At 42.1% G+C, this 18794-nt stretch overlaps 2 protein-coding genes across 2 annotated transcripts; both read right to left on the bottom strand.

Moving 5' to 3' along the window:
* Positions 1-3965: 3965 nt before the first annotated feature.
* On the bottom strand, positions 3966-5588 carry foxd2 (forkhead box D2). Its single transcript, XM_034179801.1, has one exon. It carries the CDS (start codon positions 5220-5222, stop codon positions 4125-4127), a length of 1098 nt encoding a protein of 365 aa, XP_034035692.1. The 5' UTR covers positions 5223-5588; the 3' UTR covers positions 3966-4124.
* Positions 5589-11956: 6368 nt separating this feature from the next.
* Positions 11957-13192, bottom strand: foxe3 (forkhead box E3). The gene has a single exon (XM_034180822.1). It carries the CDS (start codon positions 13190-13192, stop codon positions 11957-11959), a length of 1236 nt encoding a protein of 411 aa, XP_034036713.1.
* Positions 13193-18794: the final 5602 nt, after the last annotated feature.

Genomic DNA, 18794 nt, shown 5'->3' with positions numbered 1-18794 from the left:
GGGTAATATTCATCCATCTCAGTGCTTGTGCGTAATTGCGCAAATGGGATGGAAAATCAGACCTCGTTTGTACTGTAGTGTCAGATTTTTGCATCCCTTCGCCACTGTTTATTAAAAGTTTAATTAAAAGGGGGGAACCATCTAATTCATTCATACAATCAGAATTTAGGCCAAATCTGTCAAACACGTGTGCGCACGTCTGACCCGCATCATCTCTTTTTCTGCAGCAGGTGTGCACTCAGTGCGGAGTCAGTGAGCCGAAAATCTTCCAAAGTTAATATTGTGCTTTGAGATGTGATAAGAAGTTCGCTGTCTGCGCTTTATTTACACATTCTAAATTAATTACGCCGAGGATTCCTGCGCCTGTTGCAAAAACACGGAGGTTGGAGGAGGGAGACTGGGAGCCGCGAGGGGAGGCTGCGGTGATTTATAGCGACGGTGCAGTTTGGGCCGCGGCTCGCCTCTCCTCCCGACCGGGGAGCCACGAACCGCGCCAACATTCCTGTGTGGGGGCGAGGAGGCGCGCCTGACGCGTACGCCGAGGGAGGGGTGAGTGGGTAAAATATAGGCCTGTTTCTATAAAAATTAAAAGGAGCGTGTTATAAGGGAAAACAGCATTTATGTCATGTAAATGTTTGAAAGATATAAAGTGGTCAAGAGAGCAGAAGTCACAGACCAGGCGAGTTTCTGGCGCGCGTGCATGTGAGTGAAAGTGTAAGTTAAATCCCGATGACACAACAAATAATACAAATAATGATTATTAAAATGACGTGTGCCGCGTAACTGCACATTAAACAAGGTTCTGTGCGCACGAGGACCTTGATCACACTTTGGAAACGCTCCATGTCATATTTGAGAAGAATCTATTTCCTTCAACGGAAAATTAAGAAAAAGAAAAATAATAACCCAAAATGCTTAGATCCAACAGCATGATTCCACCTGATCAACGGAGGCTCGTGTGCGTTAATTAGCTTCAGCAACCTAAAATTACGCAAATATGTCGGCTTGTACTATATTATATTATATTATATTATATTATATTATAAAGCAAATAAAGCAATTTAATAAATGTTAAATACCGGTAATTAATTCAGTTAACGTAATTTATGTAACGAATTGTCGTCCGATGTCCCAGACAAAATTGTAAAAGGGAATCTAAACAGTAATACAATAACATATTTTAAAGTTTAGCTAAAATACACAAAATATGTTGTAAAAATAAAGTTAAAAAAATTATACAATTGTAAAAATTAAGAATATCACTATTCATTATGAACAGTTTCACTAAAACTAAATATTACAATCAGAATTGCAAAACCAAAAACATTATATTATATTATATTATATTATATTATATTATATTATATTTAAAAACTTTCCTTTGGCCAGTCAGTCGCGTCACTTTTACTGCGTGACCTTGAAGAGTTTTACATCTCTGTTCCCTCACGTACATGCACGCACTTCGTGGACGCACCAGACTCGCGCACACGGCGCGTGCTGTGTGTGTCCTTAAAGACGTGAGCTGCATTGATCAGGGAGGAAAAGTTATTGGCAGTGAAACATTCAAGCCAAACGATTTCATTTAATCTTATGCTGTCACGCCGTGTTTAACGCGCACGCTCATTGCAAAGTCAAATAATGCACGTTTGTTTCTTGTGTCATTCAGATGACCTTCCTCGACTAACACAAGGAAAAAACTGTGCCACCAGAAGATACAAACGCAAATTTATTTTGACGTTTATTCTTGTTATAGATTAACGCGCAAACGTGCGTTTTAAGGCGTTACGCTCCAACGGAACACACGGAAGCGGTTACAAAAGACACGAGAATCGCCTCGAAGCTTCTAAATGTGACTGTGGAGTCATTTGTCTGTCACTTCACATACTTATTTGGTTTGAGGAGAGACGTCACGAAAAATGATAAATGTGACGATGCCAAAATAAAGACGCGTACTGCGCAACAGTGGGTGGTCTCCAAGTGACACTACATATGGACGATGATAAACCATTAAGGTTTGATGAAAATTGAAAAGATGCGCCTTCACGGTGGTTGAGCTGCAGAACTATTCTGGTAATAACAAGGCTGTAATCTGGCATCAGAGACCAAGTGTCAAATCAAAGCCGGTTCATTTCGTGCGTGTCCGTGTATGTGTGTGCACGCTGCGCTTTGAATTTACTGGCTGACGTTCCGTCCTTGTAGTTACTTAAAACTTTTTAAGCACCTCTGCAAACGCTTCATGTCGGTTTTGACGGACAGATGCTGTGCGTAATGGCTCCCTGTCAGGGCGCGCGCAGTGAAAACTTCAGTGGCGCGCAAATGTTTTTCCAGCTCATTTACTGCAGCACAGGATATCAATTAACATCGTTACCACCAGGGACAGACCCTAATCAGAATGATTTCCCAAATGGATGTGGCATACTTGGTCCAATTTTCAGTAAATTACAAGACCAGAGAAAGAAAAAGAGATAAAGAAGCAAGTCACGTGTTCATTCTGGTTTCAAAGCCTGTCGGTGCGCTGGGGGGGAGTGGGGGTCAAACCCTCCCACCCTTCATCCTTAATAATCATCTGTCAAAACACCCACAAACTAATTTAACCATTTGCACACAGATCTGGTAAATAAAGAAGGCGCTGTGTGGAAACATGTGCTCCAACAACTCTGAAAAAGATCAATAGGCCTGTTTTCATGGCCGGACGAGTCCCGCCGCTCCTTTTACAGGGATCCAACGCAGATGACATGAAAGCGAACCATGGCGAGGGCCTTTTGAGAAGATTGCTTTTCAGGATCTAAATTGTGTGTGGCTGGTCTCACAGTTGGACCGCTCGCTGCGCGCACATTCAGGTCCCCGGGCCAGGGGTCTCGCACTGACAACATCAACAAACAGCCAGAATGGCGCATTATGGTGGATTTAGGAGGCCGGTGAAAAAATGCTGCTACAAATTAGCAACGAAAGGCCCCAAAAGAGTGCGGTGTCCTTGTCCCGCTTTCAATTATAAACCGCTGAAGCCTGCTAACGCCCCCATTCAGCCGGAGCCTTTGGAAAAAAAACGCTTCTTTACAAGTGACCGTGCAGCCACACAAGAGGAGACTTACCCACTGCTGCGTGATATTCATCACCGCCGGGCTGTGTCTGAAATATTAAATAAAAAGTGGTGCGTTTACAAAAAAAAAAAAAAAAAGACTTTTAATTTGTAGCGTGAATCTGATCACATCTTTACAGCTGAATTAACGAAGGAGCTGCACAATTTGATGTCCCATGTAAAAAAAAAATGCATTTTTTTTTTCTAAAAATGTGTGCTTTTATGTTGAAGAAAGTACAGTTGTTCCTTTAGATTAGTTAGTATACAAACTGCCTCTTTAATAGTATAGTTCCACAGTTGCAGCTTTGACGCATCGAATTAAACACTATAACAAAAAAAGCAATATTTTCATATCCACAAACATTTATTATTTTCGTCATTACAATAAAAATGACCTATCAACATTTACGTGTCTCTATTGGCAACACATGACAAATATGTCTCACAGATTAAATCGTGAATTATCGAACAACAATTTTAAAAAGTCGCCAGGTTCTTTTTTTTTCCACCCACTGAATCCACATTGCCTGTAGACATGAAAATAATGTCACAAATTCACCACGTGGAGGATATATATATATATATATATATATATATATATATATATATATATATATATATATATATATATATATATATATATATATATACATATCAGTAAATCCCCTTTTCGTCTCAGTTTGTGCTTTCTAAATTAAAAACCTGAGTTTGCCTGTCAGCGTCAAGAGCAACAGCGCTTTTTACGCATGAAATAACAACGATAAAAACCAGAATAAAAGTCTGAATTATATTTTTAATGTGGATGTGAATGGCATTTAAGTTATTTTGAAACAACAGGATCCTTTTTTTAATCTTTGTGCCTCATTGAAAGGCAGCACTGTTTAAAAAAGATCACATTTTCAATTATACACATATTTACAATTCATAAATAAGCCTTTCAATTTCTCTCCTCCGTGCATGGGGACACGAGTGAGAAGAGCCACGCACTCACCAAGAATGTCCATCCACCTTAAAAGATATTCAGCATTCTCGACAGTTTATTGTTCTAGAAAGGACAAGTGTTCATATTTGGGGTTTTGCTGGAAAAAGTCTGCGCTGCCGGTTGTAATAAGCTTTCCTGTGATAGGTTCAAATGGTTGGACGCAGAGGCCAAAGCCGGGGTCAGCATGGCCAAGATGTGCGCCTGACTGGCCGGCTGTGCGCTGTAAGATGAGGCGGTGGGGTTGGCCGCGCCGATGATGTTGTCAATCGAGAATGAAGGCCGGTTCGGGGTGCTGGAGTCCGTCTTGAGACATGGCAGTGACGGGCTGAGCTGCGGGTAAAACTGCTTTCGTAAATCGGTGCCTAAGAGAGAGGGCAGGGGGTGCGGCGCTGGGAATATGGACGCGGAGGAGGGCAAGGTGCACGGAGCGCTTGGGAAAGGGAAGGATCCGCCCGTGTGGTGCGGGTGATACGGACTGTGGACCGCGTGGAAGTTCTGCAGCTGAAGCCCATAGTTGTATCCGTACGGGCCGTATCCAAACCCGGGAAGAAAGCCGCTGGCGTCCCTGAGGATCTCGTTACTTTGGTGCCTCTTGAAGCGCTTCCTTCTGCGCAGGAAGCTCCCGTTGTCAAACATGTCTGCGGAATCCGGGTCGAGAGTCCAATAGTTGCCTTTTCCCGGGTTGCCAGGTTCCCGTGGGATTTTGACGAAGCAGTCATTGAGGGAGAGATTGTGGCGGATTGAGTTTTGCCAGGCGGGGAACTTCTCTCGGTAGTAGGGGAATCTGTTACTGATGAACTCGCAGATCTCGCTCAGAGTCAGCCGCTTCTTGGGGCTCTGCAGGATCGCCATGGTGATCAGGGCGATGTAAGAGTACGGTGGCTTCACAAGTGCACTTTTTCTGGGTTTGTCCCCCATCACAGACCCAGACTCTGCGTTGGACCCGATCTGTTCTGACGGACAGTCTGAGCTGCTGAGCCCCGGAGAGGAAACCCTGCCGCTCGCGCTCTGGGAGTAATTGTCGTCCGAGTCATTGTCCAAATTGAACTCATGGTGAAGATACTGTCCGTCCTTTCCAACGGATATGTCACCGCCGACCACATCGATGTCCACATCTTCGGACAATGCAGAGCTGTCAGACATATCCGTCCCTAAAGTCATCCTTCTCTTCCGCCACGCGCCCAGGCTCTATGTTGCGAGGGTCCGAACTGTCTCCACCTCGCAGCCGCAGCAAACCTCAACTTTATCTCCAACTGTTCAGTGCGCACATCACTCTTATACTGAGAGGAGAAGTGTGTAACCTGTGGATCGTCCAGCGCTGGTCAGGCGAGGAAGTGCGACGCTCCCATCGAGCAGAAAACTTTTGACTTTCAGCCCACACAGAAGAGTCGATCTGGATCCCGGCACAGCTTTGGAGCGATTTTCTTCTTATTCACAGGCGAAACTTTCCCTCTATAAGCAGTTTATGCTGCGGGTTCTTTGAATAGAGGCGAAAAAAAAAATCATATCCACGTTTGCGGAATGTCGTTTGCGCACGAGATTGGGCATGTACGAAGCCAGCCTGTCACACTATGCGCTTTAGCTCTCAAAAGGTATTTATAGGAGCACATGATCACGTGGTCTTTGAGTCACTGTTACCAGGAACTGCACAGAATTACCGTGCAGAAAATTAAAGATGTTCTTGCATGGACAAGGGATGTTTTTGTCAAATAAATAAAACTGTATAAAGCTGATAAACCAGTTTGCTCCTGTGCGCATGAAGATGCGTTCTGTGATTACACTGCATTCAATTCAGAAAAGGCATAACATTAAAATATATACTTGCTATCTTGTGAAACTGATTCATTGATAACACAACTGTCTCATTGATTATTAAATCAGTGAAACGTTAAAATCACGCATGGTTGCGTGACTGATTCAAGTTTTTGTTATCATTTTATTATTTTAGTGGTATGCTCAACTGTGATACGCTAAATGAAACGTCATAAACACATGGTTACGTTGTTTTAATATAATAATAATAATAATAATAATAATAATAATAATAATAATTATTATTATTATTATTATTATTATTATTATTATTATTATTATTATTATTCGTAAAACCAAATCTCATTATTGGTCATTTGTGTGGAAATATGTACAGGTCTAAGACACATATTCACAAAAATAATCACTTTGAAAGGCCTGTCCTATAAAGCAATGTAACAAGTGCAAAAATGATCACCAACATATTAATCATTAAAATTTCTTGTTGTTGTTGTTGTTGTTGTTCTTCTTCTTCTTCTTCTTCTTCTTATTATTATTATTATTATTATTATTATTATTATTATTATTATTATTATTATATGTTGTTATTATTATATTACATTCTTATACATTATAGCATTTGTTTGATCAGGTTATTAATAATAAAGTCAAAATAAACAAACAACATGCCTAATACTAGAGTATTAAATAAATAAACAAACATTGTGATTCTTTCTTGTTGTTTTGTTTTAGTTTTGAATTTTGTTTACGTTTTGAATTCTGATTCAAATGGCAGATATATCATTTCAAAGTGTTTTAACATTTAATTTTCATTAATTTCTATTAGGCTTTTTTTATTATACGTTGTCGATTTTTTTTGCCAGCAGCCTTAATCATTTTGGCGAGTATTAGTTGTCAACACATTTATTGCATTCTTTTCTGTTCCAACCTGCTGCAATTCGTCTTTAACAAACGCGTAAAATCCAACACATGACAACGTGTCGCCAAATGTGCGCGTTTGTTTGGTGCAGGTAGATATTGTAAATTACGCAGCAGAACCACAAGATTACTGTAACGCATGTATTTATTTATTTATTGTCTTTCAAGAAAACTATTTATTACAGATCTGTCTAGATGGTTGAGTTTTTGTTTTACTGAACATTTTGCATACGTTTGGGTCAGTGCTTTAAAAGCGTCACACACGCGATCACAGAACCCACGTTAAAATCAGAAACAGAACAGCGATCTGTCTGAAATAAAGACGCCACAGCCTCGGTGTCCCCGAGTGTATTTTGACATTTTAGTTTGAATCACTTTGTGCACCTCAGCGGCTCGTGGCGCCAGGAGACACAAACAGTCTGCCTTTAATTTTGCTATTTCTGTTTATTTAGACTACTTCGCACATTGTCTTTCACCGAGCAAAAACTAAGTAATTATCAGTTTACTTAAAAAGAAAGAAAAATACGATTTGAGTGAAACCAAAATTTACTTCGTTTTCACCCTGAGTCATAAATATGGCTCAGTAATATATTAATGTTGCTCAATAGGCAGGACACACCTTAATCAAAATCTGTAATTTCATTTCTGTTTCGGACATTAACTTCAAAATTCGTTACACATTATTTGTACTGGTATATATTTATGTTGACCTTGCTGAAATTACATGAAGTTACATATTTACAGTCAAATAATGTATCTTATAAAGCGTATCTTTTCATTTATTTCAGGTTCTTTAAATCAACTAAATTCAGATTTATCTGTGCTTTTGAGAACAAAAGAGTTTATTGGAGTGCCAGTTTATGGTATTCTAGCGCCATCTGGTGGTATCATGGATAAAACTCCTAAAATCCAACAGTTTATTTTCATCGAACAAGCAATTGTCAGAAACACTGTACTATCAGAAGATATTTTTTTTTGTCAGAAAAGAGAAACCGTTTTAAAACCAGGTCTAGGTAATATTGTTCCTTTTATTTCTGCTCACAACATAATCAGTCAGGGAAGATCATCTTTGCGATTTTAAGAAATAAAGAGAGAAAGAGAAAGTGCACCCAGAGTAAGTTTATTTATATTTTAGACATTTTACCGGTATTTGTCACTTTTTTGCCAGATGTGAAAGTCGTTGCTGTACACATAAAAGGATAGTAAACATTTTATGATGACAAGTTAACAAGAAGTGATGTTTTTTTATCCCACCATCTTCACCTTGAAAGTTTTAATTATTTTCTAATCTTACACGTTACAATTTTATCGATTTGAGTCGATTTGGTTGGAAACTTTACATTTCCGCTCCTAAATACTTGGTGCAGTTTAATTTATGGGGACCATGTTGACAGAACTCTTTTCCCACTCAATTGTTTTGTTATGCGCAACAACAACAGAGCGTGCTTATTATTATTATTATTATTATTATTATTATTATTATTATTGTTGTTGTTGTTGTTGTTATTATTATTATTATTATTATTATGGAGTAAATAATATTTTCAAAAGGGTTTGTCACAATACCAGACATTTAGCATTTTTTTTTTTCAAAACAGATTGTTGCGCATCACATTATGTATGAGTCAGCTCAACTTGTTTTTTTTTTCTCTTTTTATTTATTTATTTATTCATTCATTCATTCCTCCATCCATTTATAAGGATTCTTTAAAACGTTAAAAACAAGCAATTAAAGCAAGCAATTAAAAGCAGGTTTCTACCTGATTTTAATTCACCTGTAGACCTGCAGTGCATAATCGGTTGTGACCTTTGACTGGACGACCAGTTCAGTGGTGACATTTCGGGAAGAATGAAGAGATAAGGCCAGTGTGAACAAGAAGAGTACTAAAGCAGTACAAAAGTCAAATTGATTATGCGCTTAAGATTTCTTTTACATGGATGGCTGCATGGCTGGATGACTGCATGGTTGCATGGTTACATGTCTGCAAGGCTGGTTGGCTGCATGCCTGGTTGCGTGGCTGCATGGCTGCAAGGCCGGTTGGCTGCCTGGGTGGCTGCATGGCTGGTTGACTGCCTGGCTGCAAAGCTGGTTGGCTGCCTGGGTGGCTACGTGGCTGGATGGCTGAATGGCTGCATGGCTGCAAGGCTGGTTGGCTGCCTGGGTGGCTGCATGGCTGGATGGCTGCATGGCTGCAAGGCTGGTTGGCTGCCTGGGTGGCTACGTGGCTGGATGGCTGAATGGCTGCATGGCTGCAAGGCTGGTTGGCTGCCTGGATGGCTGTGTGGCTGGATGGCTGCATGGCTGCAAGGCTGCATGTCTGGTTGGCTGCCTGGCTGCAGGGCTAGTTGGCTGGCTGGGTGGTTGTGTGGCTGGATGGCTGCATGGCTGCAAGGCTGGTTGGCTGCCTGGGTGGCTGCATGGCTGGATGGCTGCCTGGTTGGCTACGTGGCTGGATGGCTGAATGGCTGCATGGCTGCAAGGCTGGTTGGCTGCCTGGGTGGCTGCATGGCTGGATGGCTGCATGGCTGCAAGGCTGGTTGGCTGCCTGGGTGGCTACGTGGCTGGATGGCTGAATGGCTGCATGGCTGCAAGGCTGGTTGGCTGCCTGGATGGCTGTGTGGCTGGATGGCTGGATGGCTGCATGGCTGCATGGCTGCAAGGCTGCATGTCTGGTTGGCTGCCTGGCTGCAGGGCTAGTTGGCTGGCTGGGTGGCTGTGTGGCTGGATGGCTGCATGGCTACAAGGCTGGTTGGCTGCCTGGGTGGCTGCATGGCTGGATGGCTGAATGGCTGCATGGCTGCAAGGCTGGTTGGCTGCATGCCTGGCTGCGTGGCTGCATGTCTGCAAGGCTGGTTGGCTGCATGCCTGGCTGTGTGGCTGCATGGCTACAAGGCTGGTTGGCTGCCTGGGTGGCTGCATGGCTGGTTGACTGCCTGGCTGCAAGGCTGGTTGGCTGCCTGGGTGGCTACGTGGCTGGATGGCTGGATGGCTGAATGGCTGCATGGCTGCAAGGCTGGTTGGCTGCCTGGGTGGCTGCTTGCCTGGCTGTGTGGCTGCATGGTTGCAAGGCTGGTTGGCTGCCTGGGTGGCTGCATGGCTGGTTGACTGCCTGGCTGCAAGGCTGGTTGGCTGCCTGGGTGGCTACGTGGCTGGATGGCTGGATGGCTGAATGGCTGCATGGCTGCAAGGCTGGTTGGCTGCCTGGGTGGCTGCATGGCTGGATGGCTGCATGGCTGCAAGGCTGGTTGGCTGCCTGGGTGGCTGCATGGCTGGATGGCTGCATGGCTGCAAGGCTGGTTGGCTGCCTGGGTGGCTACGTGGCTGAATGGCTGCATGGCTGCAAGGCTGGTTGGCTGCCTGGATGGCTGTGTGGCTGGATGGCTGCATGGCTACAAGGCTGGTTGGCTGCCTGGGTGGCTGCATGGCTGGATGGCTGAATGGCTGCATGGCTAGTTGGCTGGCTGGGTGGCTGTGTGGCTGGATGGCTGCATGGCTACAAGGCTGGTTGGCTGCCTGGGTGGCTGCATGGCTGGATGGCTGAATGGCTGCATGGCTGCAAGGCTGGTTGACTGCCTCGGTGGCTGTGTGGCTGGATGGCTGCAAGGCTGCATGTCTTGTTGGCTGCCTGGCTGCAAGGCTGGTTGGCTGCCTGGGTGGCTGTGTGGCTGCATGGCTGCAAGGCTGCATGTCTGGTTGGCTGCCTGGCTGCAAGGCTGGTTGCCTGCCTGGATGGCTGCATGGATGGATGGATAGATGGCTCTTCTGCAGAAATTCTCCTGCCAGTCTGGAACAATGTGTCACTCTTACATAAACCCATCCATCCATCCATCCATCCATCCATCCATCCATCCATCCATCCATCCATCCATCCATCCATCCATCCATCCATCCATCCATCCATCCATCCATCCATCCATCCATTTTCTTCCACTTCCATAAGCATATTTTAATATGCAATTTTCTCCTTTTAGTTGACCAAATGCAGAGTTTATTTCTGTCTCTGAAACATGTTTTTCACTTCTGGATGGCATCATTCCCAGTTACTAGTTACCTACGTATTTAATAAAGTTTTTCTCACCCTTTTTTATTTTTGTTCACGTCAATTTGTTGATATTGCAATTTGGAAAATGATATATGTAGCAACTAACATAAGAAAAAAAACACCTTAAAAAAGGAACAAAACTATGTTAACTTTTGAACAGTGAGCAATGATCTTGGCATCATCATTATTAGTAGTAGTAATAGTAGTAGTAGTAGTTGCGTACAAAAACATTTAAAAAACATTTAGTAAACAGTATTGAGAAAAGCAGAAACATCAAATTGACACATGAATTACCGATTTAATTTTGAACAGTTTTGCTTATTACTTCTGAAACAAAGAAATAATTTCACTGGACACTGTTCATCCTACAGGAACTTAAAAAAAGATCAGTTGAATAAATCCTGTCAGATCAATCCCACCTGTCAGTGCAGGTTTAAAGTAACTGATAAGCACCTCAAACAGTTTTGTCCACGATATATTAGAATATATATACATACTCGTATTATTCATGCTGGACTGAATATTATTTTTTAAAACTAATAAAATAAATATTTGTGTGTTTTCCCAATATTAATGCATTTTCAATTTAATTATTATTTTTATTATGAACCGAAACTGATTTTTTTTTCATTGATTTGACATTTACAAATTACCATTTTTTGTTTTATTGAGCAGAATAATAAGAAAATGACATTTTTTAATCAAAGAAACTTTTATTGTCATAAATAAAGAACATTTATTTATTTAATAAAAATGAATATACTGAAGACGATCAAAAAAGTACTCCTTCTTTCAATACGACAACACCATAAACCGTAAACAAGACACACGAAAATGAAATAAAAGAAAATGAAGTGAAATTAAAAATAAAAGTGAAGGAATCGTGGCAACATAAAATAAAACGGAGAATGAAAAACAATCGCGGAATGTATCAAGCAGATCGAAATGGCTTTAGAGCTACTTTGTAAAATGGAATGATTTATCACGATGTTTTGTTGTTTTGTGCCACATTTGGCATTTTGGGTGTGTGTGTGGGGGGGGTTCCACTAATTTTCACAGGAAAGTACAGACTTCAGTGTCAGTGACCAGACTGACTGAGCACGTGTCAAAATCTTGCTGTGAATGAGTTCTTTGCGTCACACAGTGGATTTTTTTTCCCTCTCACATATATCGCTCTAAACCAGGCGCAAAGTTGGCTTGTCTCATGTAGGAGTCGTTGTAGGAGTTCATGGTGCTGGAGAAACCCAGCAGCGGATCCGCGTGCTCGGCACCCGTGCGCAAAGCCGGGAGGGAGATCCGGTTACCACCGCAGTAAACTTGCGAGCCCCCTGGTGAGAACCCTGACTGGATCATGGCGGGCAGGTTCGGAGGTGAGGCAGGGGATGAGTGGCAGTATCCGGCGGGGAGGTTCCCGGTGTTTCTGCTCAGCATGTTTGCTGAGGGGTTGACAGTCTGGGCCTGAAAGCACGCCGATGGGTCGGTACCTGTGACGGAGCAGCTGAAAGCCATGGAGCCGAGGTCACCTCCTCCCAGTCCCAGCGCCTGGGAGTTGAGCTCTGGTCCCGGGCTGCTTTGCGCCTCCGCCTGCTGGCTGATCAGGTTGTCGATGCTGAAAGTGCGCGGCTGTGCCTGCGCCGAGGTCTGGTAGTGATGCAGTACGGTCGGGTGCGGGGACGTGGCTGTCAGCTGGGGGCCGTAACCAGAACTGATCCCTGCGTAAAAGCTGTTGGGGTACGAAGGCCTTCCCATCGGGGTCGGTGTGAACGCGCTTGAGCCCTGCATGTATCCCGGATAGGTGCTCACATCCGTGCGCTTGAAGCGTTTTCGCCTCCTCAGAAAGCTCCCGTTGTCGAACATGTCCTCGGCGGCGGGGTCGAGGGTCCAGTAGTTCCCCTTCCCAGGCCTGCCGGGTTCCCGCGGGATCTTGACGAAGCAGTCGTTGAGCGTCAGGTTGTGACGGATGGAGTTCTGCCACTTTTTGGAGTTCTCCATGTAGAACGGAAAGCGCTCCATGATGAATTTATAAATGCCTCCCAGCGTGAGCTTCCTGTCGGGGGAGTTGGCGATGGCCATGGCGATGAGAGCGATGTAGCTGTAGGGAGGTTTCCCCCTCTGGACGGGCCTCTTCCTCCGGCGGCTCCCCGTGGGCAGGTGCTCCTCCGCGTGGACCAGAGACGCCGCGTCCTCCGCGCTCGGACTGCTCCCCCGGGGTTCGGACTTAATCAGAACGCCGTCTTTGGAGCGGGCCTGCAGCATCACAGGCGGAGGAGGCAGCGGAGAGTCCAAGCTGACGTTTGGAGAAATCACGACCACGGGACTGGGCTCGTCGGGCGAGTGCGGCGTCTCGGCGGTCATGTTGCACATGCCAGAGAAGTATGAATAATTTGCCAGATTCATAAACGAAAACGAAAACTATCCTCCTCTGTGGAAATTATAATCTGCAGGGGAATGTGTTCCTCGCAGAAACTGTTCGGGTCCTGATGTGTCCAGGTGAGAGAGGCGTGGACAGCTTTATGAGGCAGGCCGGGGATGACGCACGGGGGGTGGCGATGGACAGGACAAAAAGTCAGACACTCAGTCCTATGGAGCAGTTAGAACACTGTCCAAGCTGTCAGGGGCTGCTCCAAATTTCTTTTTATTGATGGGGTTCGACAACTGTTGGGAGTTAAAATTCAGCCACATATTACATGAAAATTGTTAATTTCCAAATGCAAAACGCAATAGTTACACATCACATTCATAAATGTTAAATTTTCAGGGTTAAGGCATGTCAGTGTAAACTATTCAACTTCCGGTGTTCATTGCAACTAAATTTACACCTTCAGTGGTGAAAAATGAAAGAAACACGGAAGTGCCAAGGTGTCTCTTGATCTCAAAAGCAGAGGAACCAGGGGCATGGAAGCTGCTGTTGAGATAAGGGAATGTTTCTACAAGTTCAACACAGATACAGCCTGAGGCAAGTGGTGATTAATGTCTCTCCTCCATCATTGTTCTGTTATTCTTAATACATCTGCCAATGAATTTGGAGGAGGCTCTGTTTTCGCCCCTTTGTCTGTTTGTTTGTGAACAGCCTGGAGTCCACAATTTTTCATAAATCATTATGAAATTTTTACTGAAGATTCATATCCTGATAGGCAAGAACTCATTAAATTTTCAAGGTCAAAGGGCAAAGTCAAGAAAAATCTTCAAAAATTGGAAAAATCCCTATTTAACATTTAACAAATTTTCAAAAATTCATAACTCTGTCAGAAAAGATCAAATTTCTTTCATATTTGAGAGCTTTATGTAGGATGGTATCCTTTATCGACAGTTTGTCGATAAAGATCTGATCCAGATGACAGGTTTTGTGGCCATTTAAATGTAACATTTAAAACCCCTTTTAATATATATTTGACATTATATCTTCACCAAGCGTGTCCCAAGCACTCTCATATTTAAAAGTGAGGTGCAGACTGATGCTCACTATCACTTGACAAAGTTTTATCCGGATCTGATTTGGATTGTGGATTTTGTGGACATTTGAATTTAATATTGAAAAGCCCATTCGATGTACATTGTGCATTATATCTCAACCAAAAGTGCCTCAGTCACTTTCATTTGTGACAATGAGGTGCAAACGGGCACACTCAGTGAATAGACTCTGATCCGTATTGTGGATTTAATGAATATTCAATTTTAACATTGAAAAGCCCTTTTTTTTTTTATCTATATTTTGCATATTTTATGTGATGAAAAGTCACTTCTAACAAGACTTTGAACTTGAAATTTTTTTTACAAGGTAAAAATTTGTGGAACTGGAAACTACTGTTGGCAGAGGTTTGTGCTCTATTGCAGCGCTCTTCTTCTATCATTGTTCCATTAGTATTTAATGAAAGTGATTAATATATCTTTTAAACGTAAAGGTTTCTCTAATCATATGTCTCTAGTTGTATTCCAGACTATTTATTTGTACTTAAAAATGAAACAGCAAAATTACATGTAAAACCAGGTATAGTCATCTGTTAAATTTCCAGCCCCAAACCCAACACCCAATCCACCAATTGCAAACTAATAATAAGCCACTGAAAACAAGCAATTGAGCTTGTGAAAGCTTTTGGGGAAGAAAAATAAATATCTCTTCATTTCATTTTCATTTTTAGAAAGTGATAATCAGTCTGTTGGTCGGAGTGTGGAGGTGTTATCTTATGGATTTTGAAGTAAAAACACACTTCTGCCCACAGCTGGTATGCAGAAAACACACACTTTAAACACAAGTGTACAATAGTGGTCCTAATTTGCAGAGGTGTCAAATCCGGCTTCAGAAAGTAAAAACCCTCGCATGTGTTGCTTCTACCTGTGCACCTAAAACAGATTATCTCAATAATTAGCTCATCCACCTGCCTGAAGAGCTGAACTAATTACAATAAGCTGGTTTATTAGGAAGATGGAACAAATATGTGGCTGGACTTTTACTTTCTGAAGCTGGATATGACACCTCTGCTAATTTATTATTTAGGAGCGCAGAATCAGGACATTTACAATCCAAGATGATCTGTTTTAGCAACACAAACAGAGGTGTTGGAAATGATGCTCACACTGACCCGTAGTGTCAGTGTGCATGTTGCTCGGATACATGTTTTTAAAGATGCTACATGTATAAAAATATAATATTTGCAGGATTTCAGGAAAACATATAATAATCAGTGTATTCCCACAAAACATTTGAAGTATGAAAAAGTGGTGCACAAAAAAAAAAAAAAAATCATTTCAATTTGTACGTATTTTTTGTGTGTGTGCAGAATTTGTACATATCCCACATATTTGTCATGAGGAGGCCTGGATGACATCATCATCAATCTGGTGGATCATTCATTTGTGGGGATATGAATGAAATACAGCACTTAACTTTTCATATTATGTTTTGATTATTTCACTGATATTTTATTCAGAGATATTTTAAAACATTAGAAAAAATGTTTTTTTTACCATTCATTTTTGTCATTGAAGATCAAAAGTCTGGGTGTGGGACAAGCACAAAACGGCAATATTTGCATATAATGATGCTGAAAAAAGGTGAAAAAGTCATCATAGACTACTAGAACAAATTTCTTAAAACACTTTCATTGTAAAGATAACTATAAAAGTGTGAAATTTCCCCTTTTTTCTGTTTTTCATACAATATGATCAAAGGACATAATAAGTGCCCGTAGTCTAAGAATCACCCATAAATGCTCCAATCATATTGAAAAGTATAACACATTATGTGTCTGATCATAAAGATTCCAAAAAGGTATAGTTTGGACGATCTATGATTGAATGTTATGGAGTTATGAGGTAAAAACAGCAAAACTAGTGACAAAGGTCAGTTTCAGTTTGTACAGGAGTCAAAAGTTAAAGTTGCTCCAATTTTTGTAAAATGTGATGCAAATTATTGGTTGAGTTAATAGGGGTTCAAAAAAGAATAGTTTGCACCGCATGTGTCATGCTTAGTTGTCATGTTACAGTGTAACATACGTCATATGCCATAGAATCCAATGTACGTCAACATTGTTTGACATTTCCTCTGCAAACAAAGCATTAAACACAGTCAAAACTATTCCATTTATTAATCCTATTAGTTCAACCAATAATTTGTACCACTTTCTACCAAAATTGAAGCAACTTTAACTTTTGACTCCTGTGCAAACTGAAACTGACCTTTCTCACCATTCTTGCTGTTTTTACCCCATAACTCCATAAAATTCAGTCATAGATGGTCCAAACTATACCTTTTTGGAATCTCTGTGATCAGACACATAATTTGGTATAGTTTTCAATATGATTGGAGCATTTTTAAATTTTGACCCCTGTGTCATTCATCATTGACCTCTACCCGGCCATCATATTGGATTTTCACGTGGCCAGCACTTTTTTTCTCAAACACTGATTTATGAAGAACCTTCATGCCAAATCTGATGCTTGTATCGCCATGTGAAGGATTGTTTCAGTTATCTGCTGCACTATGTTGGGTAATTCTTGTCTGCACAAAGCAGCTGTACTCTGACCTGATGATTCAACCCCCCCCACTCACCCACTGCAGCCACAGCTCAGACATCACTAAGCCCAGCTAGCTGCTCACAGTCAGTGGCTAACAGCTTCAGACAGGCATGGGAGCACGGCTGGATCTGACCCCAGAGCTGCCAGGTCAGGCAGGACAAACAGGGGCTCAGGCCAGGAAACAGGTCCTGTGCCTCGGGGCCTACAGCCTCTTACTAATCCTCACCCCTCCTAAACCACCACACAATCCCCCCGCGTTCCCCCCAACCTCCCTTCATATTTGGTGGCACCTTTGTGCTTTTCAAATACGCTTATTTCATTTTACCCATTTATGATCCACATACAGAACACATTTCAGTGAGTGTCACTGGTCCTGACCTGCAGCTGGGATCCACACATAGAAAGAATCAGATTCAGAAAATGTTGGGTTTCAACAACTGAACACATCTCGGCACAACACAAAGTTAAATCTGTGCAGCTTCAAAGAAGAACATGGAACAGGGTGACCCAAAAAATAGAACCCATAAAAATTGCATTAAATCCTACAAAGGTCCAGCAAATTTCAAGAAATGTACACAATTGGAACAATAGTCTTCCCCAGTGTTGTTCCAGTAGTTCTTGTTCCAGTCGTCTTCCCATCCCAGTCTCACATTTTTTTTTTGTCCTCCTGTCACAAAATGATTCAAATTTTCGTGACGGGGTTTTTTTTTTAATTCACTATTACTAACTCTAACCATAACCACCCCGACCCTCCGCTGCACTTTTAATTACATGCAGCCATCACAGAATGAATTAGAATGAATTCCTGCTGCCATGATAAAAATTTTGCACTTTTCGTGACAGTATGACGAAGAAATAGATTAATGTATATTTCATGCTGCTGAATCACGATAATCTGTGAGACTGCGTTGGCAAGACATGCTGGGGAAGACGCAACCCAGCACATAATTAAAAGTGCAGCGGGGGGGGGGGTGGTTATGGTTAGGGTTAGGGGAAGGAGTAGGGTTAGGTTATGGTTAAGGTTATGGTTTGGGGTAGGAGTAGGGTTCATAACAGTGAGTTAAAAAAAACCCCGCCACAAAAATTTGAATCATTTTGTGACGGGAGGACAAAAAAAAAAAAAAAAACGTGAGACTGGGCTGGTCTTGGTCAACCAAGGAAAAGACATTTTGCCTGGAGGCCTATTTTGCCAACAAATCATACCATTTGGAGCATAATATTGAAAGAACATGACTTTTATGCAAAGCAACAAGATAACTGAAACTTTGGGGAATGATCGTACACAGAGTGATTTTTCAAGAAATTTTCTGGACCTTTGTAGGATATATACAATTTTTATGGGTTCTACGGGGGTTTTGGGGGGGGGGGGGGTCACCCTGCATATAGAAGTATATAGTATCTAGAAGTGTTCTAGTACATGTGTAATGTGGGGTTACATCAGGGAGGGTGAAAAAAGGAGAAGCCAGTGGAACTTATGATAGTACATACACACAGCCGGTCAGAACGTGTCCACCATCCTGCAGAATTTGTTCCCTGAATGGCAACCGGGCAAACAACTGCCCCTTTTCACCTCCTGAAAGTAACATCTATCTGCCACTGCCATATGTAACATCAATGCCCCCTTGCCCTTTTCCAAATGCTGGGGTTCTCAGCCACAAACTTTAGGAAGTAATTCAATTCTCTGTGACATCTGTCCAAGTATATATGACATCAAATACCAGGATCATGACCAGGAACTAAATTAGTAACCTTATGTTTTAAAATATGGTGGCAGTTTGAAATGTGTTGCCTATTTTATATAAACTATAGATATAACATTGTTCTCTGTGACATCTAATTTGAAAAAAAATGAATAAGAGAAGAAATAGGATTGTAGAGCAGGTAGCTCAGTGAATAAGGAGTTGGCCTGTTAATCTGTAGATCTGGGTTCAAATCCTGCACGTGTTACCTCAATGTATCCTTGGACAAGATGCCATTAGTCTGC

Source organism: Thalassophryne amazonica, chromosome 10 (assembly GCF_902500255.1).
Source record: "Thalassophryne amazonica chromosome 10, fThaAma1.1, whole genome shotgun sequence".
In the NCBI taxonomy this organism is placed as follows: domain Eukaryota; kingdom Metazoa; phylum Chordata; class Actinopteri; order Batrachoidiformes; family Batrachoididae; genus Thalassophryne; species Thalassophryne amazonica.
Note: the sequence above shows the minus strand (reverse complement) of the source record. Positions and strands in the feature narration are given on the sequence as shown.